A 27,121-nucleotide genomic window follows, 5' to 3' on the forward strand; every position below is an offset into this window, starting at 1 on the left:
TTGGTTTCCCATGTGCGATGTCCACATGCAGTCTGCCCTTTCTTAGAGCTTCCACCTTAACTGTTGAACCACTCTTCCACTTAGGGATGGATTTTCTTAGTTCCTGCTTCTCCCTGGGATGGTTCTTCTCTTCCCCACCTTCTTGAACCCAGATACCCGAAATTCAGTTGCAAATGGAGCATTTAGTTTCCCAACACTATAGTTTCCCCAACACTATATATATTTTTTGAGATCATTGAGGAGGAGCTTTCATCCTTGATGTGCCCCCCCCCCCCATTGGATTCACTTTAAGACTAGTCTTGAGTCTCTGTAGTTCCAGTTATGTCTGCCTAGTGTTATTTCTAAGGGTCTTTATAAGGTGGGTGGTCATCCTGTGGAACATAGCATGACTGGCTTCAGGCTCCTCCTCTTCAAAGTGTCAGTTCTAGTCTTAGTTGACTAACCAGGTTACAGTGGCCTTATGCCCTCTTATTCATGTCTTCCAGTCACATTAGCTGACTCCAGCACCTTATCTCCCCCTTTTTCTCAGGCTGCCGTAATTTCATGGTCACTTCTAGACAAGATTTGGGTTCATGGTCAGATTAAATACTAGGTGGATATTAGATCTATGCTCTTCTAGTGTTCCTGTTTTACCTTTGGTGACCTGAGAATAGGTGTAGATGTGGGGATACTACCCATTAAGACCATTGTCCTGGATAAGCACGGTTTACAGTTATAGTTTGTAGACCTCGGGATGTTCAGTATATGAACTCATAGGGAATTTTCTCATTTGTTGCTGATGTCTATGTCTACCGTAATCCTCGGTTGCTCCTCACCTGCTTTTTGGCTTTGGAAGTGTATTTCATAAGCTGCCAAGCTCAAGTGGCAGAACCATCTTGTTCTACAGCAGGGATTTGGTTCCTTGCAGGGGACAGAGGTATTGAGCTAGGCTAATATTTACCATATTTCAGACCCTAGACTGGTGTTTAGTGCCAGTTTGTTGTACTAGTACCTGAAGATTCACTGACCTCATGTAGGCGTTCCAGAGCTGGATTTTCATTTGCTGAGTTTCTCTTTGGTAACGTTTCTGTGTTGCTGTCTCTCCCTAGCCCTGTTCTTTGGTTGGGTGGATCTTATTTGCAGGGGCTTTAGGGACTGCCACCAATGTGCACATGTCCAGGATGCTGTGATTGTGGCTGCATGATTATTACTAGTGTACCTGGTAATGTAACCCCCCCCCCCCCCACTGCAGTCTAAGCTATGTGGCACTGGTGATCTGGGTTACTTGTTTCTGCCACTCGGAGAATTCCAACATCTTAATTTCTGAAGGTTTTCCAGTAGTAGTGTTAAGGGGGATTTATGGCCATTTGACCACTCAACCTCCTAAGTATGGTATTTATGCTATGGATACATTATTTGGGCTGAGGAGTCATCTGTGCAGGGTCTTCTGTCTAACATAGTTGGGCTGCTTTGTAGGGAGCCTTAGTTTCTGGTTCTACTAACTGCAGTTGCATTTCTGAGAAACTGGATACCATGTAGAGGGTCTCGATTGTTTGAGACGCTCAGTGTGGTGGTCAGATCCCCATTCCTGCTACTCATTAGATTTAACTAGGGACTTTGAACCTATAGGTTACCAAATACTCTATATCAAATACTATATAAAGTTATATAGTTACCGTAATGGTAGATCTGCTTGTAAGATTCATTTTGCAATAACCAACTCTCCAGCTAGGCCACTGCCTGAGAAGCACTTGGGTTATGCTTTTATTTTTCCTTTTGTCCTTGTTTTAGCTTGATTAAATCTGGGAAGTGGAGGACAGTGGCATGGGTAAATAGGAAGGGGAGGTGTTTATACTGTCTGAGAAAGATGGATCTGCTGAGCAGAGCATATGCAGAGCACCAAAGTCCTACAAATGAAGTAAGTCTGAGTCCTCCAAGCAGATTGGGCATTAGGGTAAATACACACATTTCTTTTTCTCACCTTTTCTCTAGTGATGTAACTAAAACATCCAGTAATCATAATTGTCCCTGCTTTCATGACTATTGAAAGTACAAAATGTTGATTGTGGAAGAGCACAACCTAGAGCTGTTTACTGAATTTCCTGTTTGCACTTATTTTTAAAATCGTTTTTTTCTCAAAACTTGCATTTTATCTGTCTTTGGCCTAGCACTCTTGTGTGGGGTCATTTACTGCACTGTTATAACTTGTTGATACTTGTAAACCTCTTCTATCTCTGAAAAAAACAAAAAAAAAACCAAAAAAATCTTGCTTTTTTCCCACTTTTCTGAGATTTTAAAAAAGTTCAGTTACAGGTTTGCTGTTCTTGAACTGTTTGTAAGTTTCTTGGAGGCCATTTTTTGCTTGGGCTAAAGGGAAGTCTGTGTTGATCAGTGGCAGTGAAAAACATTGAGCAGCCTGCCTGCCCCTGTGGGAGTGGTTACTGACTTGAAACTGTAGTTTTATTGGGCATTTTGGGTCACTTCCAAACTCCTTCATCTTCCTCTCTTAAAACCGTCTTTTGCGCGGTTTTGCTCGTTTTTGTGCATAGTGCAACAGTGGGCAGCGCCGCATAATTGGGTTTAAACTATTCCTGGCTACACAAAGTTTGCTCTTCACTTTTTCCCTTAGAACTGCTCTATCTCTCAATTTAAACACCATATTCTCATTCTAAGGCCCTTCACTGGTCCAATTAAGTAATCATACAAGTTAGCACTATTAAACCATAAGCACTACTTACTCTTATACTCTCTACGATTACCCTGTCCTCTATTGGTCCTTCTTAAATTCAGTTTCCCTATATTACTCTAGCATGTCCAAAGGTCCGTCAGTGGTTTCCTCTCCAGTCCAGTTGGTGAATCTGGGAATTTTGAGGCAATGTTACAACTGTCTCATGTACATGGACAACCCTCTCCTCCTCCAAACAGGTTCAAATATATGTGAGAGATGAAACTATTTAGCCAAACTGGAGGCTGAGCTCTGTCATCTCAAAACTGGTGTAACCAGTCAGGAGGAGAAGGTAACCTCACACAACACAATTCCAGTATCACATAGTCCCACCACATCAGCGAACCAAACACATAAATACACAAAAACATACTCGGAGGCTCTAAATAAGAATCTACCTAAGCAACAGAGACCTCCAAAGCAGACATCCAAGCAAACGCTACCTCAAAACAAAACACGCACAACACATAACCCACAAAGTCAGTGTGCCAAGCAGCCACAGCCCTTAAGGCTGAATAACACACCTGATACTCTTGTAATAGGTGACTCTATTGTCAGACACACTGACGTCCCGCTCACCAGGCTGAATAAAGAGAAGGTCACGGTGAGCTGCCTGTTGGGTGCTAGGATCCGCCACATAATGCAAACACTCAGGTCACTCCAAAGCAAATACAAATATGACTCAGTCATTGTACATGCTGGTGTGAATGACCTGAGATGTACCTCCCTGGACTACATGAAAAGAGACATAGAGGAGCTCTCTGATCATGTAACCCAGGCTGGTATGACCCTGACCTTGAGCAGCATCTTACCCTCACCTAGAATGATGCCACAGTACAAAGACAAAATGATCGATTTTAACAATTGGCTAAAATGTTGGTGTCATTCAAAGGGGATCCAGTGTCTGTCAGCCTGGGATGACATGCTCGACAAGCCACGTTTCGCTAGGGACGGCTTGCACCTGTCACCACTGGGCTTTCGGATATTGGCAAAGGCTCTTGCCACCCCCATAGTGCCTTTTTTAGGCAAGGCTCAAAAGTCAAACTCACCCCCATAGACAGCACAAGGAACAAGAAACTAAGGGTAATGCTGCTAAACGCCAGAAGTCTTTACCTCAAGATGCACGCACTCGAAGCTCTCCTCAGTATGGAGAACATCGATATCTGTGCAGTGACACAAACCTGGTTCAAGGCTCCAGAGAGCACCCCAGCACTACCCGGCTATACCTCATATCATGCTTTTCGGCCCCAAAACCAGGACCGAACCACAAAAGGAGGGGGAGTTTCCATATTTATCAAGGATATCCACACCTCCAGGTTAGTGGCATTGCACGAATTATCTGAGACCATCCATGTGCAACTAACAGTGGGCAAGACTGCTTTTCAGTTTATAGCATCCTACAGACCACCACCTCAGTCATGAATCACACTCTGCTTTCCTGAAAACATTGGAGAACATGAAGATCTCTCAGAACACCATTATATTGGGTGACTTCAACTACCCAAACATTGACTGGGAGCACTACTCAAGCCCCAGCACCTTAGCCCAAAGGTTCCTGGAAATTATAAACTCAAATGCTATGGAACAACTAGTCACCACTCCCACAAGAGGGGACAACATACTAGACCTGATCATTACCAACATGGGGACTCTATGTTCCACACCAGAAGTATATCCCTAATTGGTAAGATCAGACCATAAATTAATTACACTGGATGTCCACATCCCGACCCCACCCCCAGCCCAGAAAACCACAGTGAAAAACTTCTCAAAAGCGAACTTCTCACTTCTCAAAACCGAAGTGGAATCCTCCAAGGCCCCAGGGCAGTGGAAACTACGGCCCAAACTGCAGAATCCTATATAAACGCATTCTACGGACATCTCCAGGAATGCATGGATAATGCTATCCCAAACAAAACCAAGACCCAATCATCCAAAGGCAGGCGTCCAGTCTGGTGGACCCCTGCCATAAATAAACTGTACAACAGAAGGAGAAAGCTACTACATGATAGAGCAAAATCCCTAATAGGGAAGGCATCTCTGATCAGTACTAGCAAAAAATTACGATCCCTCATAAAATCCTCCAAGGCCAGCTTCAAGGGAAAAATTGCACAGGACACCAAAGACAATCATAAGGCTTTTTCAGTTATGTTAGAAACCTGGGATGCAACTCCCAGACTTCTTCTGAGTTGATTCTAAACGACAAAAAATACACTGAACCCACAGACATCGCCAATATCCTGGCAGACAGGTTCAGTGCAAACTTCTCCACCTCTCCCCAAAAGAGCAAGTATCTATCCCGGCAGAGGGCTGCCTCCCAAACATCTCTGATGCTCAGGTGAAGGCTGCCCTCTCCAAAGCAAAAAACACTGCTTCCATGGGACCAGATGGCGTCCCAGGTTGCGTCCTACATGAACACTAAGAGGAACTAATCCCTCAAATAAAACCGCTATACAATCTCAGCCTCACTACAGGATATGTGCCCACAGAATGGCGTACAGTAACAGTGGTCCCACTCCACAAAGGTGGAGCCTCTACGGACCCTGGAAACTATCGCCCCATAAGCCTGACTAGCTTAGTCTGCAAGGCTATGGAGAGGATCATCATGGAGCTCATAAACAAAGACATTGGGGACCTACAAACACTAGATCCTACCCAGTTCGGCTTTGTCAAGGGCAGATCCTGCCTTTTGAACCTGGTTGACTTCTTCGAAACCAGTCACCAAAGCCATAGATGAAGGGAAGGTCATCCACACAGCCTATCTGGACCTTGCAAAGGCATTTGACACAATACCCCACTCGGGCATCATAGATACCCCACTCGGGCATCATAGATAAGCTATCCAGCTTAAATATAAACCCCTATGTCACAAGATGAGTCGCAAACTGGCTCAGACAGAACCCACAGAGTGAGAGTTGCTGGAGCCATGTCCGACTCGAAACCGGTTACAAGTGGCATCCCACAGGGTTCTGTCCTGGGACCACTCTTGTTTGGTATATACTTTTCCGAGGTACAGGCAAACGTGGGAGGACTATGGCTTACCAAGTTCGCAGACGACTGCAAACTGGGCGCCATAATCAACTCTCCAGCTGACACAAACATCCTTCAAAAAGGTCTCGCAGAGGCCGATAACTGGTGCCAGCGCCATGGTTTAAAGCTAAATGCCAAAAAATGTATAGTCATACCCTTTGGCAAAAACCAATGTGCCCACAAATTACCACATAGGCAGAAACCCATTAAGTACAGAGAAAGTTATTAGGGACCTTGGGACCCAAGTTGATAGCAATCTCTCCTTTGAAAACCACATTGCCAAAGTGGTTAGAAAGACCTTCTACATAGCCCACCTCATCATGAAGGGTTTCACATCTAGATCAAGAGAGGTAATAGTGCCCCTTTATTCATCCCTCATCAGGCCCATCATAGAATACAATGCCCCTTTTGGGATGTACCTTACCCGACACCTGCAGCAATTAGAAAGACCCCAAAAGTATCTCACCAAGAGGATCAAGGGTCTCAGACAGATGCCATATGCTGCTCGGTTAAAAAAACTCCAGCTCTACTCAGTTGCATACTGCCTACTTCGAGGCGATCTATGCCTGACATACAAAGCTATGTCAAATCCAGAATTAATGGAGATGCTCCACCTCAGTAAATCTAAATCCCTTAGAGCCACACGCTCGAGGGACTTGAACCTCAGCACAGAAATAAATAGAACTTTGTGGAGGGACAGGTTCATAACCCAGAGGCTCCCTTCGCTCTGGAATAGAATTCCAGTTCATGTGAGGCAGAGCACCTCACTGAATCTCTTCAAGAAGAATCTTGATAGGTGGATGGGGGATCGTAGGTTTGTCCCAGGGATTACTCCCGTGTCACTATTGGGCAGAGGCACAGTAAACTAAACCTTAAAAAGGGCACAGTATACTCAAATCAAGGGGTGGCGTAAGCCATACAGAATCGGGCTAGGCTTATAATTGCCCCAGGGCAGATGGCCTAGTATGAACCTATGAATGTTTACTATGGAACACAGCTAAGATGTCCTTCTGTATCACTGTTGCAGTATTCTTCATCGAAGGGATGTACTGCCCAGGGCAGCCCAATGCTCAGCCAGTATGAAAAAGACTAATAAGATATTGTATGTGCCGTGCGACACATTTATGCTCCCTGTACAGAACGTAGGGCATAAAAGGGATGTGCAAAAGCAACTACCTAGAACTTTTGCTGCCAGTTCGAATGCCGTTTTTGCCAGTTGGTCTGAACGCTTATTGCTGTGCTGAGTATTTAGCAACACCAGGTAAGTGTCCTGATGGGGTTGTTTTTGAAACTTATATTTTACTACCTAGAATTCATGTCATCCAAGAATGGAAGATGTCAGTGTGGTAGGCAGATTCCTCATAAGGATCATCACAAACGGTGTCTTTTTTGTTTGGGTGTTTCCCATGACCGTACCTCTTATAGTAATCTGTAAGGCATTTATGCCCAAGACACTCGGAAGCTGTTTGTCTTTCCTGACCATTTATCGTGAAAACCAATAGCTTAAACAGTTAGCCCAGGATACCATGGCAGAATCCCTGCTGGAGACTGGGATTGGTACGTCTTTTCGCACATCTTCTGAGGCTTTGCAGTCATCTGCTCCAGACGTTGAGGTGGGCCGCTGTTGATTATCTCAGAGGGTCCTATAGGGATTCCATAGATATTGGTCAGGGAGGAAGTTCCGGGTACTCTTATCGAATCTCACCCAAGGGTCGGAACCTCTGGTATTTGTTAGGGCTGATGTCCCTGCAAAGAAAAGACAAAAACTGAAACCTGTTTTGGTCCATCTTATGGATCCTCAAAGGTAATGCCAAGAGTTTACTCGGGGCTTGTTTTCTGTCTTGATGGTCCTACAGCTTCCTCAAGGGGTTTCAGTACCCACTCCTCCTTGGACCTCTACCCCTCTAAACGGCTTAGGGAAACAGATTCCTCAGATGAGTATTCAGTGTCTGGTGAGGGGTCTTTGTCCTGTTCTTCACAGATGTCTTCACCATTGGTTTATGGTTCTGATGAAGAGGAGTCTTTTACCCTGAATCTCCTTTTGAGCAATGTCCTTTGGGGATACAATTGCTAGAATGATGGAATTATTTAAGTGGGATTCTTCTCAAGTGTCTGATAGTCAAAGAAGGTATTATAAGTTGGACAAACCATTACCAAAGGGAAAAGTCAATCCAGGGAAACACCACAAAAAAGCCAACATTCTAAGAACTTTTTTTATTGCACAAAACACACACCAACCTCTTCCTCTAACGCCTCGGCTTACAAAAAGCCTTTAGGTTCATAGGTTGATACTAGGCTATTTGCCCTAGGGCATTTATAAGCCTAGCTAGAGTGTATTTGGCTTCCGCCTCCCTATTAGATTAGCCTACTGTACCTCCGTAAAGTAGGTCACGGAAGGTACCCTTTTAAGATTAGTTTACTGTACCTCTGTCTAGCAGGGACAGAGAAGAGATCCCAGGGGTGAATTTGCAATTTCCCATCCACACGTCCAGATTTCGCTTGAAGAGGGTCAGCGAGGGGCTATGTCCAACATGAATTGGGATTCTATTCCAGAGTGAGGGGAGCCTCTGGGAAATGAATCTGTCCCTCCAGCATGTCCTATTTATTTTTGTGCTGAGGTTTAAGTCCCTGGAGCGTGTAGCTCTAAGGGACTTTGATTTTTTGAGGTGGAGCATGTCCATTAATTCTGGGTTTGACATGGCTTTGTACGTCAGGCATAGATCGTCTCTGTGTAGGCGGTAAGCAACTGAGTAGAGCTGGAGTTTCTTTAGTCGAGCTGCATAGGACATCTGTTTGTAGCCCATGATCCTCTTGGTGAGGTACTTTTGGGGTCTCTCAAGTTGCTGCAGGTGTTGGGCAAGGTACATCCCAAAAGGGGCATTGTATTCAATTATGGGCCTGATTAGTGATGAGTAGAGGGGCACAATGACCTCTCTTGATCTAGATGCGAACCCTTTCGTGATAAGGTGGGCTATATAGAAGGTATTTCTAACCACTTTGGCAACGTGGTTATCAAAGGAGAGATTACTATCTACGTTGGTCCCCAAATCTCTAATTACTTCTTCCCTACTTAATGGATTACCACCTATGTGGTAATTTGTGGGCACCTTGTTTTTCCCAAAGGGGATGACTATGCACTTTTTAGCATTTAGCTTGAGGCCATGGCTCTGGCACCAAGCATCCATCTCTGTGAGACCCTTTTGGAGGATGCTTGTGTCAGCTGGAGATTCGATTATGGCCCCCAGTTTGCAGTCATCTGCGAACTTTGTCAGCCATAATCCCCCCGTGTTAGCCTGAACCTCAGAGAAGTATATACCGAACAAGAGAGGTCCCAGAACTGAGCCCTGTGGGACACCACTTGTAACTGGTTTGGATTCGGACATGGCACCTGCAATTCTGACCATGTGGGTTCTATCTCTGAGCCAGTTTGCAACCCACCTTGTGATATAGGGGTTGATATTTAAGTTGGTAAGCTTATTTATGATGCCCGAGTGGGGTATTGTGTCGAAGGCTTTTGCGAGGTCCAGGTAGGCTGTGTGGACTACCTTGCCCTCATCTATGGCTTTGGTAACTGTTTCAAAGAAATCAACTAGGTTTAAGAGGCAAGATCTGCCCTTAAAGCCGAATTGGGTAGGGTCCAGTGTCTGGAGGCTCCCAATGTCTTTGTTTATCAGTTCCATGATAATACGCTCCATAGCTTTACAGACCAGACTAGTCAGGCATATGGGGCGATAGTTCCCGGGGTCCGTTGTGGCACCACCTTTGTGGAGTGGGACCACTGTAGCTGTATGCCATTCTTTGGGTACATATCCTGTAGTAAGCCTAAGTTTGAACAGTGCTTAATGTGAGGGTTCAGTTCTTCTTGGAGCTCGTGTAAGACACAGCCTGGGACACCATCCGGTCCCATAGATGCTGTGTTTTTTGCTTTGGAGTGGGCAGCTTTCACCTGTGCATCAGTGATGTCAGGGAGGTTACATTCAGTTGGGATAAGCATTTGCTCCTTTGGGGGGAAAGGGGGGGAGAAGTTTGCGCTGAATCTGTCTGCCAGGATGTTGGCTATGTCTGTAGGTTCGGTATATTTTGTACCGTTATGCAACAATTCAGAGCATATCTGGGAGTTTCCACCCATATTCCTGACATAACTAAAGAAGGCCTTGTGATTATCTTTAGTGTCTAGGGCAATTTTTCTTTCGAAACTGGCCTTTGATGATTTTATGAGGGATCAACGTTTCTTGCTAATACTGATCAGAGATGCCTTCCTTTTTTGGGATTTTGCTCTGTCATGTAGTAGTTTTCTCCTTCTGTTGTATAGCTTATTTATGGCCGGGGTCCACCAGACCGGTGTCCTGTTTTGGGAGGAGTGAGTCTTGGTTTTATTTGAGATAGCACGATCCATGCATTCCTGCAGGTGCTCATAGAATGCACTTGGGATTCTGCGGATTGGGCTGTATTATCCTCTGGCCTGGGGGCTTTGAAGGATTCCACCTCAGTCATGAGAGAAAGTTGGCTTTTGAGAAATTCTTTACAGTGATTTCCTTGGCTGGGGGTGGGGACAGGATATGGATGTCCAGGGAAATTTGTTTATGGTCTGATCTTACCAATGAGGGGTTTACCTCTGGTGTGGAACATAGAGTCCCCATGTTGGTGATGACCAGGTCCAATATGTTGTTCCCTCTTGTGGGAGTGCTGACCAGTTGTTCCATCGCGTTAGAGTTTATAAATTCAAGGAACCGTTGGGCGAGGGTGTTTTGGCTTGAGTAGTTTTCCCAGTCAATGTTTGGGTAGTTGAAGTCCCCCAATAACATAGTGTTTGGAGAGACCTCCATATTCTCCAGTGTTCTCAGGAATGCCAAGTGGGGTTCCTGTAATAGGGAGGGTGTTCTGTAGCAGGCTACAAACTGAAAGGCAGTTTTGCCTGCTGTTAGTTGCACATGGATGGTTTCCGATGCATTGTGCAGAGCCATTAACCTGGAGGTGTAGGTATCTTTGAATATAGATACTCCCCCTCCTTTTGTGCTTCGGTCCGAGTTTTGGGACCGAAACGCATGGTATGAGTTATAACCTGGTAGTGCTGGGGTGCTTTCAGGAGCCTTGAACCAGGTTTCTGTTTCTGCACAGATATCTGTTTCCTCCATACTGAGGAGAGCCTCAAGTGTGTGCATCTTGAGGTTTAGACTTCTGGCATTGAATAGCATTACCTTTAGTTTTTTTATCCTTGGGTTGTCTATGGAGGTGGGTTTGTCCTTTGAGCCTTGCCTAAAAAGGCACTATGGGGGTGGCAAAAGCCTTGGCCAGTATACGAAAGCCTAAGGGTGACAGGTGCAAGCCGTCCCTAGCGAAGCAACGTGGCTTGTCGAGCATGTCATCCCAGGCTGACAGACACTGGATCCCCTTTGAATGACACCAATACTTTAGCCAATTGTTGAAACTGATCATTTTGTCTTTATACTGTGGCATCATTCTTGGTGAGGGCAAGATGCTACTCAAGGTCAGGGTCATACCAGTCTGGGCTACATGGCCAGAGAGCTCCTCTATGTCTCTCTTCATGTAGTCCAGGGAGGTAAGTCTCAGGTCATTCACACCAGCATGGACAATGATGGAGTCATACTTGTACTTGCTTTGGAGTGACCTGAGTGCTTGCGTTACGTGGCGGATCCTGGCACCAGACAGGCAGCTTACAGTGACCTACTCCTTGTTCAGTCTGGTGAGCGGGACGTCAGTGTGCCGGACAATAGAGTCCCCTATAACAAGTGTATTTGGTGTGTTGTTTGGCCTTAAGGGCTGTGACTGTGAGGCACACTGATTTTGTGCGATATGTGATTCGTGGGTATTGTTGAGGGGTGACTGTTGTTTGGATATCTGCTTAGGAGGTCTTTGCTGTTTAGGCAGATTTTTATTTAGAGCCTCCCGAGTATGTTTTTGTGTGTTTGTGTTGGGTATGCAGATGCAATAGGTCTGTGTGAGACTGGATTTGTGGTGCGAGTGGTTACCTTTTCCTCCTGACTGACTGTGCCAGTCTTGGGTTGAGAGAGCTCTGCCTCTAGTTTGGCTGTGTAACTGCATCTCTCACATGTATTAGAGTTCGTTGGAAAGAGGAGAGGGTTATCTGTGTACATAAGGCAATTGTAACATTGCCTCAAAATTCCCAGATTCACCAGCTGGACTGGAGAGTAACCTTGAAACTGACCCTTGGACATACCAGATTAGTATAGGGAACTGTTTTTTTTTACTGATCAGATTAGGGAAGGAAACTGATTTTTCACTTGATTAGGAAGGACCAATCAGGAGCCTAATACTTATGAGAAGTCAAGGGGGGGTGTAGTGCTTTAGTTAGTTAGTGTTTCCTTATAAGAGCTGAAGAAGTGCAGGGCTTTAGAAAGAGAATAGAATGATTACTTTGAGAGTTTGAACAGTTCTAAGGGAAAAAGTGAAGAGCAGACTTTGTTGAGCCTGGAATAATTTAAACCTGTTTAGGCGACGCTGCTCAGTGCGCAAAACCGTGCAAAAAGAGAGTTGTAGGGTTTTAAGAGAGAGAGCTCAAGGAGTTTAGAATTGACCCAAAATGGCCAATAAAACTACAGCTTCTAGGCAGTAACCACTCCTCCAGGGACAAGCAGGCTGTTCAGTGTTAAAACCACTCCCACTGGTGAACACAGAGACTTCCCTTTAGCCCAAGCAAGCACTGGGCTTCTAGAAACTTCCAAACAGTTCAGAACAGCAAATCTGTAACTGAACTTTCTTAACTTTCAGAAAGTGGGAAAAAAGCAAGATTTTTTTGTTCTTTTTGTTGTAGTTTAAAGGTAGCAGAGATACACAAGCAGCAAAATAATCACAACAGTGCAATAAATGACCCCACACTTGAGTGCTAGGCCAAAATCAGGTAAAATGCAGTCTTTAGAGGAAAAAAGATTTTAAATTAAGTGCAACACAGGAAATGCAGTAAACGGGCTCTAGATGTGCTCCAAGTACTGTTACTGTTACAGATATAAACTTTAGCAAGCCGGAAAATGCCAAAAAGTAGGCGGCAAAGCAGTAAAACTTAACAAAAAACAGAAGAAAATACTTATCACAAAAGTGGCTCCTTTTCTTCTCTCAGCGTTTTCTCCCCTTGGTAGGTGCTTCAGCAACAACTAGCAAGCTTTAACAGAGTATACTAAACCTTCAGCAACTTCCTGTATTTATACATCATAGCCTAATTAACACTTCATTAACACATCAGTTATACCCTTTCTTTAAAAAGACAGCTTATAAAAAATAATAAAAACAGCTTATACCAAAACTTTTTATAAAAACATTTCCAATTGCATTTTTTGTTCATTCCATTAGGAGCCAATGTATTAAACTTTTGAAATGAAAGTGGATTATTTTTTCCTTACTTGTTTTTTCACATAACAATTCATTACTTTTTTGCATTTGTTCTAAAATTGTAGCTTGTAAACCAGTAACAACACCTTCATGTGCCTGCAAAAAATACACAGCTACTGGACTTCACTTTTATTTTTTACATCTCTCACATGTTCCTTTAACCTATTAGAGAAACTTATTTTGGTTTCTCCTATGTAATACTTATTACAAGGGCATTTCAGTACATATATTACTGCTTTGCTATTACAGTTAAAACAGCAGTTTATCTCAAAAATTGTTTCTGTTTATTTGTGGAAATTTATTAACTATAAATTGACATACTGAACATTTACCACAAGTTATGGTCCCTGAATTACTCAATTCCACCTGTCTGTTCTCTGAAGGTAACATGAACTTCCCTTTAACTATAAAAAAATCTTTAATGTTCTTTCCCCTTGTATATGAAAACCTTAATATTGAAAATATAATCAAAATTATCATTTTTTTATGAATTCTAGTTTTAATAGTCTTCCTTCCAATATTATGTTCGAGTAATTCACCTTCTTTCCTACTTGAAGAACAACAAATGTTATTTTAAATCTGTTATTATGTAAACTTTGAACAAAATTTAATACATTCTCTTGACCTCCTTCACAAATTAAAAAATAAATCGTGTATGTATCTAAAGTATTTTATTACATGTTTAACAAAATACTCATTGTTATAAATGTACATTTTTCCATTGATTTTAAAAAATGTACATTGATGTAAAAAAAGTGAAATAAGTCCAGTAGCTGTGCATTTTTTGCAGGCACATGAAGGTGGTTTACAAGCTACAATTTTAGAACAAATGCAAAAAAGTAATGAATTGTTATATGATGTGAAAAAACAACTAAGGAAAAAAGAATCCACTTTCATTTTAAAGTTTAATACATTGTTTCCTAATGGAATGAACAAAGAATGCAAATGAAAATGCTTTTTATAAAAAGTTTTGGTATAAGCTGTTTTTTTTATAAGCTGGCTTTTTAAAGAAAAGGTATAATTGATGTGCTAATGAAGTGTTGATTAGGCTATGATGTATAAATACATGAAGCTGCTGAAGGTTTAGTATAATCTAATTGGGGCGGTGCAGCGGTTAACGTTGTTGCCTCAAAGCAAGAGGTTCTCCGGTTCAATTCTCTGCTGGGGTGCCTTCTGTGGGGAGTCTGCATGTTCTCCCTGTGTTCGCGTGGGTTTCCTCCGGGTACTCTGGTTTCCTCCCACATTCCAAAGACATGCATCTGGAGCATTTCTCCCCAGGCCTCTGCTGAAAACAGGCTCTGTGTAACCTAGTCGGACTTTCCCGGTCAACAAATGTTAAATAAATAATCTGTTAAAGGTTTTTTGTAAGCCGAGGCACTAGAGGAAAAAGTTGGTGTGTGTTTTGTGCAATAAAAGAAGTTGGCTTTTTCGTGGTGTTTTCCAAGATAATATAAGTTGGTTCATGTGGATATTCCTAAACCATCAGCAGTTCCTGTTATGTTGGCCACCTTGTTAGACACTTTCATTGCTGCTTCCAAGTCTCCTGATTCTCAGCCTCCTGCTCCTAAGAAACCAGATAGGTTCCCTAAGTTTCCTGAGGATTGTCAATTTTTTATTTAAATGTCCTTCTGCTGATCCTGCTGAGTATCAGTTTCTTCTGACAAACCTTCTAAACTTTTGCCCTCTTCCAAACGTTTGCCTTCTGATAAGGATAGTAGGGCAATGGAGAGGATTGGCAAGAAAGTTTACACTGTTTCTACTTTGGCCTTTAAGACTATTAATTACCAGACCCACATGACCAGGTTTGTTCTGGCCTTGATTGCTCAGGCTTGTCAGGTTATCTCTGCCCTCCCTGATTCTGAAGGCAAATTTTCTGCTTTATCTTTTTTAGGTTCTGCTTCTCAAGAGGCTCACCACTCCAAGTGTAGCTCTGATGCTGCTGGCATGGCTTCTAGGGCTGTGGCTTTTGGGTCTCTCATGAGGTGTTTTTTTCTTGGCTTCACTACTTGAAGACATCAAGGCTAAGTTGTTGGATGCTGCTTTTGATAGTACACAAATTTTGGGGACTGCTACTGACATGTTTAAGTTTCTTCAAGAGAAAGGCAAAGCCTTGCAAGACTTTAACATATTTTTGTCTCTTCTACCCCTAAGTTCCAGAGGAAGTATCCTTTTAAGTCTGCTTTCATTCACAGGGAACCCGCCAGGCCTCTAAGGGTAGGAGGCAAGCCCCCTGTACTAAAGCTTCTCAGATTCCTGTGAGCACAGAAGCCACCTTTATCTGATAAGCCTGCTTCTGTTTGACAGTAAATCTCCCCCCTTCTTTTAGACCAGGTTGCTTTGTCCCTTCGACTCTCCCTTTGTTTTCGAAATTGGCATGTCATCACTTCAGGCACTTGGGTTCTTTCTGTCATCCATCAGGCTTACTTCACTGTATGGAAATCTGTCCCTCCTTTTTCAGGGATTCCTCAACCTCTTAGAGCAACTTCCTCATTTCCTGGAGGTTCTAGGGTCCCTGCTGAACCAAGGAACCATTCAACCTGTCCCCCCTTCCCAAGTGGCAAGTGTTTTTTATTCCAGAATGTTCTTGGTTCCTTGAAAGGAGGGCACTTGGAGACTTATTTTGAATCTCTCCCAGCTTAACAACTTTCTTAAGATCCCTTTTTTTCAGATGCTTACTGTTCAAACCCTATTTCCTCCTTTATTAACCCAGGCTTTTCTGGTGTCCTTGGATCTGAAAGATGCTTACCTTCATATCTCTGTTCACCATCTCTTTAGGAAGTTTTTGCATTTCTCTGTGTCTTCCTCTCATTTTCAGTTCTCTGCATTGCCCTTTGGCCTCTCTACTGCACCACGGCTATGCACAAAATGCCTAGCTCCTGTGATTGCTTTCTGCAGGCTTCAAGTCATTCAGATTTTTCCTTATTTAGATGACCTGTTGCTTCAGGCACCTTCTCCTAGTTGATTGTTATAGGATCTGCAGTTCACCATCTCGCTTCTTGAATGTCTGGTGTTTACTATCAACTTAAAAAGTCTGTCCTGACTCCCTCTCAGGATCATGTCTATCTGGGATGCAGGATTCAGACGGTGCCAATGATGGTCTTTCTGCTACCTCCAAAGGTATTGTCATTGACCACCTTCTATCAGTCTCATCTTACTCTGACTGCCATGCCATCCAGGGAGTTTCTTCAGAGCCTGGGATTCCTGGCCTCTTCTATTCCAGTGCTTACTCTTGTCAGACTGTATGTGCGGAAGCTTCAAGGGTACCTAAAGTCAGTTTGGCTACAGCATTGTCACCCTGTGAATTTCAGTTTACCTCTCCTTCCCTCTCTCAAGAAGGAATTCTAGTGCTGGATTCAACAGTTTGCACTACACCCAAGCCTGCCCTTTCAGCCTTCTGTTCCTTATCAAATGCTATTCATCAGTGCCTCAGGCATGGGGTGGAGAGGCTTCTCTTGGTCACCAGAATGTTCAGGGTCTTTGTCCTCCCCATCAGAGGTTAGACCATATCAACATCAGAGAGGAGAGCTCTGTTTCTGGTCCTTTAGGCTTTTCACCCCATGTTCTCTCCAGGCCCCTTGAAGGTATACATAGACAACGCTAAAGTGATGTGGTATGTCAGCAAGCATGTGGGCACAAACTCTTACCTCCTCTGCAGGATGAAGCTTAAAACTTGGGAAGTGGCTCTCGGTTATCAGTTAATTCTTCAGACAGTATACATTCCTTCAGAGCACAATCTAGTGACAGACTCTCTGAGCAGGTCTAAAACATGGTCTCAGAAATAGATGCTTCACAGGCGCGCGTTTCTGGACATTGTCCATTGGTGGGGTATTCCTCAGCTAGATCTTCTTGTCTCCCTCTGAATAGGCAGCTTCATATCTTTTGTTCCAGAGTGCCATGCCATCTGGCATGGAAGATGGATGTCTTTTCCTTTCCTTGGAAGGAAATGTTTCTTTATGCTTTCCCTCTTCTTCCTCCACTTTCAAGAGTCCTGCAGAAGATTCAGCTGGACTGATGACTCCCCTTTGGCCAAGACAGCACTGGTTCCCCTTCTTAAAGCAGCTGGCCAGGGGCAATCATCACATGTTACCTCACCAGTTGGATGTCCTCACACAGGACAAGGGGTCTCTCATCCATCCCCACTTGTCCACTCTGCAATTGACATTGTGGGTAATAGGGTTTTGAACCCTTTCAGGCATCCCTTTTCTGAGGACGTGCCCAGGGTTTTACAAGAAGCAAGGAAACCCTCAACCAGAAAATCTTGTATGTCCAAATGGAAAAGATTCTCAGTCTGGTGCCATGCGCTCGTAACCAGGACCCTTTTTTAGTAGGGTCCCTCTGGTCCTCTCTTATTTGTGTGAGTTGCTGCAGTCTGGCTTGGCCTATTCTGTGAAGGCCCATTTGTCAGCCATTTCTGCTTTTCTCCCTTTGAATCCTCCTTTGACTTCTTGTTTGGATGTCAAACAATTTCTTAATGGCATCCTGTATATTAGGCCTCCAAGAAACCCTATTCCTCTTCCTTGGGACCATAATTTTGTTTTGGAAAAATTGACTGAGGCTTCTTTTGAGTCTGCAGTTTCAGCTTCTTTGCAACATTGTATCTGAAAGACTGTTTTATTGCTGGCTCTTACTTCTTCTTGGAGGGTTTCTGAGCTCCAGGCCCTTATGGCCGTTCCTCCTTTCGTGGTTTTTCACAGGGACAGGGTGTCCTTTCGCCTTCTTTTATGCCCAAGGTAGTAAATGAGTTGCCTTTGAATCAGTTAGTACAGCTCCCTTCTTTTTTCCCTTCTTCTCAGTCTGCTAGTGAGAGGGTCCTGCATACCTTGGATTTGCACAGACAGCTCAGGTACTACTGTATTTAGATAAAACTAGGACTATTCGTAAGTCTGATCAGCTTTTTGTTTCCTTTGATTGCAAGCCTTTGGGTTTGGCTATTTCTAAGCAAACCATCTCCTCCTGGATGTCTGAGGCAGTTTCCTTTTGTTGTTCTTTTCATGGCAAATCTCTGTATTCTACTGTTAGGCTCATTCCATTAGGGCTGTTGCCTCTATTGATGCCTACTTCAAGGGTTTGGACACAGAGTCTAGCCTTGAAGCTGCTATTTGATCATCGGTGCATACTTTTACTAAGCATTGTAAGTTGGGTATGGTTTCTAGGGCCAGAGCAGGTTTTGCTGAAACCATTTTGTATGTGTTTTTTGAGGGCTGTTGTCAAGCCTTTCACCTCCCATTCTGTTTCTTGAGCTTTTATACTTTCCCTTCCATGAAGAATACTGCAACAGTGATATAGAAGGACATAGTACAGTTATGCCCTACATTCTGTGCGGGAAGCATAAATGTGATGTTCGGCACATGAAAGATCATTTTTTATTTTTTTTTATACTGGCCGCGCCTCGGGCTGCCCTGGGTGGGACAACCCTTCTATGAAGAATACTGCAATAGTGAAGAGAATGACATCTATTGTTATGGAAAGAGTTTACACAACTGTACTTCCTGCTGGCAGGGTTGTTCCTGTTTTCAAAATTCTATATGCAATGAGTAACTGAGGTGTTTATGACAGACTGGGACTTGGTTGTATAACTGACAAGGAAAGTAAGAGAGACCCATCCTTGAAGATAGAATGAAGTTATTGTGGGGCATTCCAACTGCCAACTTTATGTGGAGACTTTTCTGTGTTACTAGTTGTAATCACAGCTCTGTACAACATTTATTTTGCTATGATTGTACATATAAGAATGTGATAATTACAAAAACAATCTGTAATATTGTTGCTTAATTTACTGTTTGGCTTCATTTTAATTTTGTGGTATTGCTCAAGTTTTTCCTTATAAGTATGGACTGAAGTTGTAATTGGTAATATGTTTGGTCTGTTTTCATTGTCCATTTTATAACTGTTGATGCTGGATGAATAAATACTTAGCCAGCTATTTAAAGAACAAGGGAGTTTGGAGGATCACTGTATGCTTGTTTTAATGTAAAGTAGAGCTGTAGTGTTGTGTGCTACTGAAAACATACTGCAGTTTATTTTTTGAAGGTTGAGTCTATTACAGAAATGATACTTCCTGTTACCTGTTGAATCCATTTTGTTTCTTAATCCCCTGTTACAACATTTCTTTATCTTTTCAGGAAACCCATATCATCCATACCTTCAAAGAAGACTTTTATGGTGAAGTCCTCAGTATTGTTATTGTGGGTTACATCCGACCAGAAAAAAGTTTTAACTCCATAGGTATGTATGACTTGTAGCAAGTATCCAGATTTGAAATGCAAAATTGAAAAAGTGGCACGGTTTTCATTATTTAGAACAACTGCTAAAAAGTGACTACAGTAGTACTGTAGTACTTTGGGAAGTGTAGAATAAAACGACTTTTCACAAACATTGCTGCAGTGCCATTAGGTTAGTGTTTTGCATTTTAACTTCTGATTCCGAATATCAGAACATAGGTCCTTGTCTCCAGGTGCTAGATTCACATTTCACATCCTGCACTGCAGTATAACGTACATTTGTAAACTGCCACCTTTTGGATGGGACATCTAACAGCAGTCCTATGTGACTTTTTGGATGGTAGGTTAGATTGAGTGTCATGGCATTAGTCTAAAGTTGTGTGCAAACTGATGCAATATAACCTGCTTTAATTTATGTTTAAAGGATAAGTAAGTGGTATTCTTTTTTTATTATACTATTAGCATTGATAAAATTACTATGGCAGTGTCTGTACCTTTTATTTTTTAATCCAACTGACTTTGAACATTGTGGCAGCTAATTGCTTAATACCTTCTGTTAGCAGTGTCTGTTTTGATTTTTCAGAGCTGACCATTTTGGGCATTAGAATCACTTCCTTTTTACAACAATCATCCACATTTTGTGTGTTCTAACTTCACCTAATAAGTTTTTGTTATTTGTTGTGGACTAATTTTCACTTTTACTTTTAATCTATTATTCCAGGATCCCTGTGGAAACTTCCATATTAAAAAGTGTGGAGTGGGATTTGGAAGCTGTTACCTTGTTGCTAAAAGCAAGGGAAAGTAGGGCATCACTTAAAATATTTAAAGCTTGCAACTTTTGTATCAAGACACTGACAAAACTCTCAATCCGTAAAAAAAGTAGCTCATGAGTTTCAGACTTTGCGTGTTAATGGTGTAGACTTTAAAACCTTTCTTGGCCATATGTCGAGCTGTGAAGCTGCTAAACTGCTTATACTCATAGGTTCATACTAGGCTATCTGCCCTAGGGCATTTATAAGCCTAGCCAGAGTGTGTTTGGCTTTCGCCACCCATTTTAAATTTAATTTTGCTATGCCCTTTTTCGAGGTTAGTATACTGTGCCTCTAACAGTGACACAGAAGTGATACCCGGGGTAAACCTACGATCTCCCATCCACTCATCAAGATTCCTCTTGAAGAGAGTCAATGAGGGACTCTGCCTAACCTGGACTGGGATTTTATTCCAGAGTGAAGGAAGCTTCTGGGTTATGAATCTGTCCCTCCAGCATGTCCTATTTATTTCAGTGTTGAGGTTCAAGTCTCTCGAGCGCGTAGCTCGATGGGATTTGGATTTTCTGAGGTGCAGCATGTCCATTAATTCCGGGTTGGACATGGCTTTATACGTCAGGCACAGATTGCCTCTGAGCAGGCGGTATGCCACTGAGTAGAGCTGGAGTTTCTTTAACCGGGCAGCATATGGCATCTGTTTGAGCCCTTTGATCCTCTTGGTGAGGTACTTTTGGGGTCTTTCCAGTTGCTGCAGGTGTCTGGTAAGGTACATCCCAAAAGGGGCATTGTACTCAATTATGGGCCTGATGAGGGATGAGTAAAGAGGCACGATGACCTCCCCTGATCTAGATGTGAATCCCTTCATGATTAGGTGGGCTATATAAAATGTTCTTCTAACCACTTTGACCCCGTGGTTGTCAAATGAGAGATTGTCAAATGAGAGATTGCTATCAACTTGGGTCCCCAGGTCCCTAAATGTTCATCGTGCATACAGCTGCAGTCATAACAGATGGGTTTATCCTGCCGTCAGGCGGGTCCTCGGTCGGCTGAATTCCAAAGTCTAGGTCCGGCGTCGGTTGTCGTCACTTCTTCCCTGACGTCAGTGCGGCAGGGGTATAAAAGAGGCAGCCGACGCCATATTCTTCAGTCTTTCTTGCTGCGCGGTGCCCGAAGCAGAAGCAGTTCGCAAGTGCCGGTCGGCCAGCTCCTGAGATTTACGAAAGTATTTCAGCCGAAGTCTTCTTGAAAGCTAAGTACCCCGTTGGGGAAACTTTTCTTGCCCCAGACCGATGTCAGACAAAGTTAATAATTGCATTTCTTGTGGGAAGCAAATACCGCATAAGAATTTCCACTCTTTCTGTATACCTTGCTTAGGGCCAGACCATGACGTCTCGGCCTGCCGTTTCTGTGCTAGAGTCAATAAACGCACTATTAAGTGTCGGGCGGAGTTCGCCCTTCACTTTTTCGGCAAAAAATGTAATTATATTATGTCGTCAGATACTCCGACTCCAGTTTTGAGCAAAAAACGCAAAGATAAGGACCGACATACGAGGTCCGCACCACCTACTGAAACCACGCTAAGGCCGACTACCGGTTCTCCGGTACTCAGCGAGGCGCCTACGCAGCCCCTGACTACCGATGACAATGCATTACCGGTGTCTTCAGTACCCGAGGTCGCAGGCTCCTCGGCCCCCATTCCTACTACAGATCCCGACGCCACTTCTGGCTGGGAAACTCAGAATTTAGACAGGCCTTTCATTTCTCAAGGGGTCTTCAGGCCTTCCTCCTTCTCTATTAAAGCTTTCACTAAATCTAAAGCAGCCATGACAACCAAAAAACAGGTTCCTCAGACCCCCTCTCAAGGCACCATGCCTAAAAAAACAGATGCTTAAAATGGCTGAGGATTTGATTACTCTTATCAGGGGTTCTCAACCCCCCCTCTGACAAAATGCCCAGATTAGAGGAAAACTACCCTTCCTCAGATCAAGCTTCTATTACCTCAGAACTATCTGAGGACCAGGATTATGCCTATTCTCCATTCGAAGACTCTGATGCAGAGGAGTCTATTCCCTCGGTCTCCCCCCCTGAGGGGACTTCTCTTTTGGGGAAACCCTGCATACATTGAGGGAACACTTTCATTGGGAAGGCCAAGATTACTCAGACTCCAAGAAAAGGCTCAGGGAATTTCTTCTGCTCCCTCAGCATAGGCCTCTGGCTATCCCTCCTGTTTTAGATATATTGGATAATGTGTACACAGAAGCCAGCCTTAATCCAGATTCTTTGCCTCCAGCTCCTGTTAAACCAGACAGGTATTACCGGGTTCCTGATTCCCACCAGTTCCTATATAAAAGCCGTACTGCTGACCCAGAAACAATTTCACAGGGTCCCAAGGGAATTAAGGCCTCTACTGCTAAAAACCCATTACCTTCAGAGAGAGATTCCAGAGCTTTAGAAAGGTGGGGGAAAAAGGTGTACAACTCGGCCACTTTAACCATGAGGGCATTAAACTGTCAGTTCCATATGTTAAAGTATCAACAGTTTTTGATATCTCAGCTGAAAAGCAAGATGACACAACCAGAACAACCAGATTTAAGAGTTGCAGGATTTGTTGCATGGTGCAGAGCAAGTGGGTAAACATACCTTGCAGCGTGGCTTTGATGCTTTGGAGGCCTCCTGTAGAGGGGTCTGTTATACGTAGGCATGCTTGGCTCAAAGAGCAAACCTTACCAGATCATGTCAAAGCTAAATTATTGGATGCACCTCTTCAAAAAGATGTATTGTTTGGTGTTAAAGCTGAGGAGGTGCTAAAGAAAATGGAGGAAAAAGCGAAATCAATGCAAACAGTGAAAGATTTCCTGCAGGTACAGCCTCCACGTTTCAGCAGAAACTGGCCTTCAAAAAATTGGTCCTTTCCAGCCACGGACAGACCTCACAGGGGCAGATACAGGCGCCCAAGGGGTAGAAGGCAACCTCAAGGATCTTTCAGAGCCAGACAGTGGCAAGCACCAACCCCAAGAGGTGCAGAAGATAGATCAGTCTTTTAGAAAACAGACACAATGACTTCCCCCTACACCTGCCAAGCAAAGCTTTAATGGCAGCACCTTTGGGCGGAAAACTGACATTATTCTCAAAAAATTGGCATATTGTTACAAAAGACAAATGGATTCTGGACATTATAGACAGAGGCTACAGGTTCCACTTTCACACCCTTCCAAAAATGAGAGGCATGCCAAACCTGCCACAAAATCAAAGGGCAGAGGCACAAAAACAAGTTTCAGCTCTCATGGACATGAAAGCAATTCAAGAGGTACCTGCAAAAGAACAAGGTCAAGGGTTTTATTCCAGACTATTCCTGGTACCAAGGAAAGACAAAGATTGGAGACCTATCTTAGACCTATCCATCCTAAACATATATCTACAGGTGCCAAAATTCAAGATGCTCACATTACAGCAGCTTCTTCCCATGCTGGGCAAGGAGTCTTGGCTGGTAACATTGGACCTCAAGGAGGCATACCTGTATGTCCCTATCAGACAAGATTGCAGAAGATACCTCAGATTTCTTGCAGGTTCAACCCATTACCAATTCTCTGCATTGCCCTTTGGCTTATCTACTGCACCCAGAGTGTTTACGAAATGCCTGGCATCAGTAATCGCCTTCTGCAGACTACAAGGGATACAAATCTACCCATATCTGGACGACTGCCTGATCCAAGCGGACAGCAAGGACATACTACTGCAGCACCTGGCGTTTGTAATAAAACTGTTGAACTTCCTGGGATACACAGTCAACAAAAAGAAATCAAATCTAATACCCTCTCAACAAATAATTTTCCTGGGTGCCAGCTTGGATACAACCAGCCAGGTGGCCTACCTCACGCCAGACAAGCATGGGCAACTGTCTCAATACTTCAGAAAAATGGCAACTTACACCAGGCTAACTGCAAGGAAAGTCCTTCAGGCTCTGGGATTCGTGGCATCTTGCATCCTACTAATCCCATGTACAAAGCTGCATATGAGGAAACTTCAAGTGGTACCTGAAAAACTTATGGTCTCAACACAGCCACAGCTTGGAAGCAATTATACCACTCATTCCATGCCTTCAAAAGGAAATTTTGTGGTGGACTCGAGCTTGCCAAAGAAACACAGGTCTCCCTTTCTGTGTACCTCAAGCAACTCAAATCATCACAACAGACGCCTCAGACTATGCCTGGGGAGCACACATGACAGATCAGTGCATTCAGGGAAAATGGACCCGAAAAGAGAAGCACCTTCACATCAACCAAAAGGAAATGCTAGCCGTGCAAAAGGCTATTATGACCTTCAAAGACCTACTGCATCCAGGCCAGCTATTGATAAGGACAGACAACACCACAGTGATGTGGTACATAAACAAACAGGGGGGAACTCATTCATACCCCCTGTGCAGGCAAGCCATGACCCTATGGAACACAGCACTGGAATTGCAAATTCAACTACAGGCACAATTCCTGCCAGGGAAGGAAAACACACTGGCAGACAACCTAAGCAGAAATATGACAGATTTGCACGAATGGAAGTTGCATCCTCAAGTTTTCACAAAGATAACTCTGGCATGGGGTCAGCCAGACATAGATCTCTTTGCTACCCACAGAAATTGCCAGTTGAAAAAATTTTGTTCAAGGACCTATCATCCACAGGCCTGGAAAGTGGATGCACTTTCCTTCAATTGGGCAACATTGACAGTCTATGCCTTCCCGCCTCTTCCTCTGCTGCCCAAAGTTCTATTGAAAGCCAGAGCAGAGAGGCCGAAAATGATTCTCATTGCTCCAGACTGGCCAATACAACACTGGTATCCACTCCTGAAGAGCCTGACACATTCCCCACCATGGATCCTACCTCTAGTCCCTCTTCTTTTGTCCCAGCACAACTACAAAACCCTTCACAGCAATCTCAAAACTCTAAATCTAGCTGCATGGTGAATTCCTTGATTTCCCAACAGTTTCTCCTCTCCAAGGAGGTGCAGGATGTCCTCTTGGAGGCCAGAAGACCCTCTACTAGAAAGGCCCACTCCACCAAATGGAAGCGATTTTGTGCCTGGAATCAAGAAAAGGGACAGAATCCTTGGGTAATAAATATACCTCAAATTTTACAGTACCTAGCTGAGATGTTAAACAATGGACTTTCCTTCTCCATCAAGATCCACGCTTCAGCCATTTCTGCACAATACAACACAGATCCTCCTTTATTCTCTCACCCTCTCTTAAGGTAGTTTCTCAGAGGGGCAAAGAATATAAAACCCCCAAGGAAACCACCAGTCCCTGCTTGGGACCTCAACTTCGTATTGGAAAAGCTGACCCTTCCTCCATTCGAGCCAGCTTCTTCAACAGAGTTACAGTACTTGTCATGGAAAACAGCCTTTCTTCTGGCTATCACCTCAGCACACAGGGTTTCGGAGCTACAGGCCCTCATGGCTGTGCAACCATTCATCATTTTCCATCAGGACAGAGTTTCCTTACGAACCAACCCTACCTTTATGCCAAAGGTAGTATCCAGTGTAGCTTTGAATCAGACTATCCACTTACCTACCTTTTATCCTAATCCACAAAACAAGGGGAAAGACTACTACATTCCTTGGACATTCACAGACAACTTCGTTACTATTTGGACAGAACAAAACCATTCAGGAAATCTGAGCAACTCTGTGTCCTATGCAGCAGATGCTCAGGGAAAGGCCATTTCCAAACAGACAATTTCAAAATGGATAGCCCACTGCATACGCTTTTGTTACTCATTTCATGGAAAAACTGTGCCTGCATGCATCAGATCCCACACCACCAGAGCCACAGCTACCTCTGCAGCCTTCCTCAGGGGGGTCCCTACCAAGGACATTTTGGAAGCAGCCACCTGGAGTTCAGTGCACACTTTCTCCAAGCACCATTACCTCCCACTATACTCAAAATCTAGAGCGGGCTTTGCCGCAGCAGTCCTGCAGGGCATCCTAGCCCCTCCTAGTTCCACTTAGTGCCTACCACCCTTACTTAGCTTTGGGATTCTACCCATCTGTTATGACTGCAGCTGTATGCACGATGAACAGAGTACAGTTTTGTACCTACCATAAATGTAGATGTTGGAGTGCTCATACAGCTGCAGTCCAGGTTTCCCTCCCTCCATCCCCTCTTAGGATAGGCCTTATGACAAACACTTTTCATATAACCTTTTTGGGGTATTCTTTTATGGTGCATTTGCTTGCAACTGCTGTTTTTGATTTATCAACATTGCATCTTTGCATAACATTATGTTTGCCTACCTTCTGGGGGCACCTGACATCTGGGGCAAGAAAAACTGAAGAATATGGCGTCGGCTGCCTCTTTTATACCCCTGCCGCACTGACGTCAGGGAAGAAGCAAAGACAACCGACGCCGGACCTAGACTTTGGAATTCGGCCGACCGAGGACCCGCCTGACGGCAGGATAACCCCATCTGTTATGACTGCAGCTGTATGAGCACTCGAACATCTACATTTATGGTAGGTACAAAACTGTACTTTACTTCTTCTGTACTTAATGGATTACCACCTATGTGGTAATTTGTGGGCACTTTGTTTTTGCCAAAGGGGATGACTATACACTTTTTGGCGTTTAGCTTGAGGCCATGGCTCTGGCACCAGTTGTCTGTTTCTATGAGGCCCTTTTGGAGGATGCTTGTGTCGGCTGGAGAGTCGATTATGGCGCCCAGTTTGCAGTCATCTGCGAACTTGGTCAGCCACAGTCCTTCCGTGTTGGCCTGTACCACCAAGAAATATATACCGAACAAGAGAGGTCCCAGGACTGAGCCTTGTGGGACACCACTTGTAACTGGTTTGGAGTCTGACATGGCTCCAGCAATTCTAACCATGTGGGTTCTGTCCTTGAGCCAGTGACATAGGGGTTTATATTTAAGCTGGTGAGATTATCTATAATGCCCTAGTGGGGTATTGTATCAAAGGCTTTTACGAGGTCCAGGTAGGCTGTGTGGACCACCTTCCCCTCGTCAATGGCCTTGGTGGCTGTCAATGC

The 27,121-nt window shown here is 43.8% G+C and overlaps 1 protein-coding gene across 1 annotated transcript in view; it reads left to right on the forward strand.

Annotated features, from left to right (window-relative positions):
• Nucleotides 1-27,121, forward strand: part of RFK (riboflavin kinase) — a 176,167-nt gene that overhangs the window by 72,165 nt on the left and 76,881 nt on the right. Inside the window, exon 3 of the mRNA XM_044060854.1 lies at nt 19,222-19,324. Within this exon, the coding sequence (XP_043916789.1) occupies nt 19,222-19,324 (103 nt within the window). The remainder of the gene's footprint in view (nt 1-19,221; nt 19,325-27,121) is intronic.

This window comes from Protopterus annectens, chromosome 2.part0, assembly GCF_019279795.1.
Source record: "Protopterus annectens isolate FY-2018-M chromosome 2.part0, PAN1.0, whole genome shotgun sequence".
NCBI lineage: Eukaryota > Metazoa > Chordata > Ceratodontiformes > Protopteridae > Protopterus > Protopterus annectens.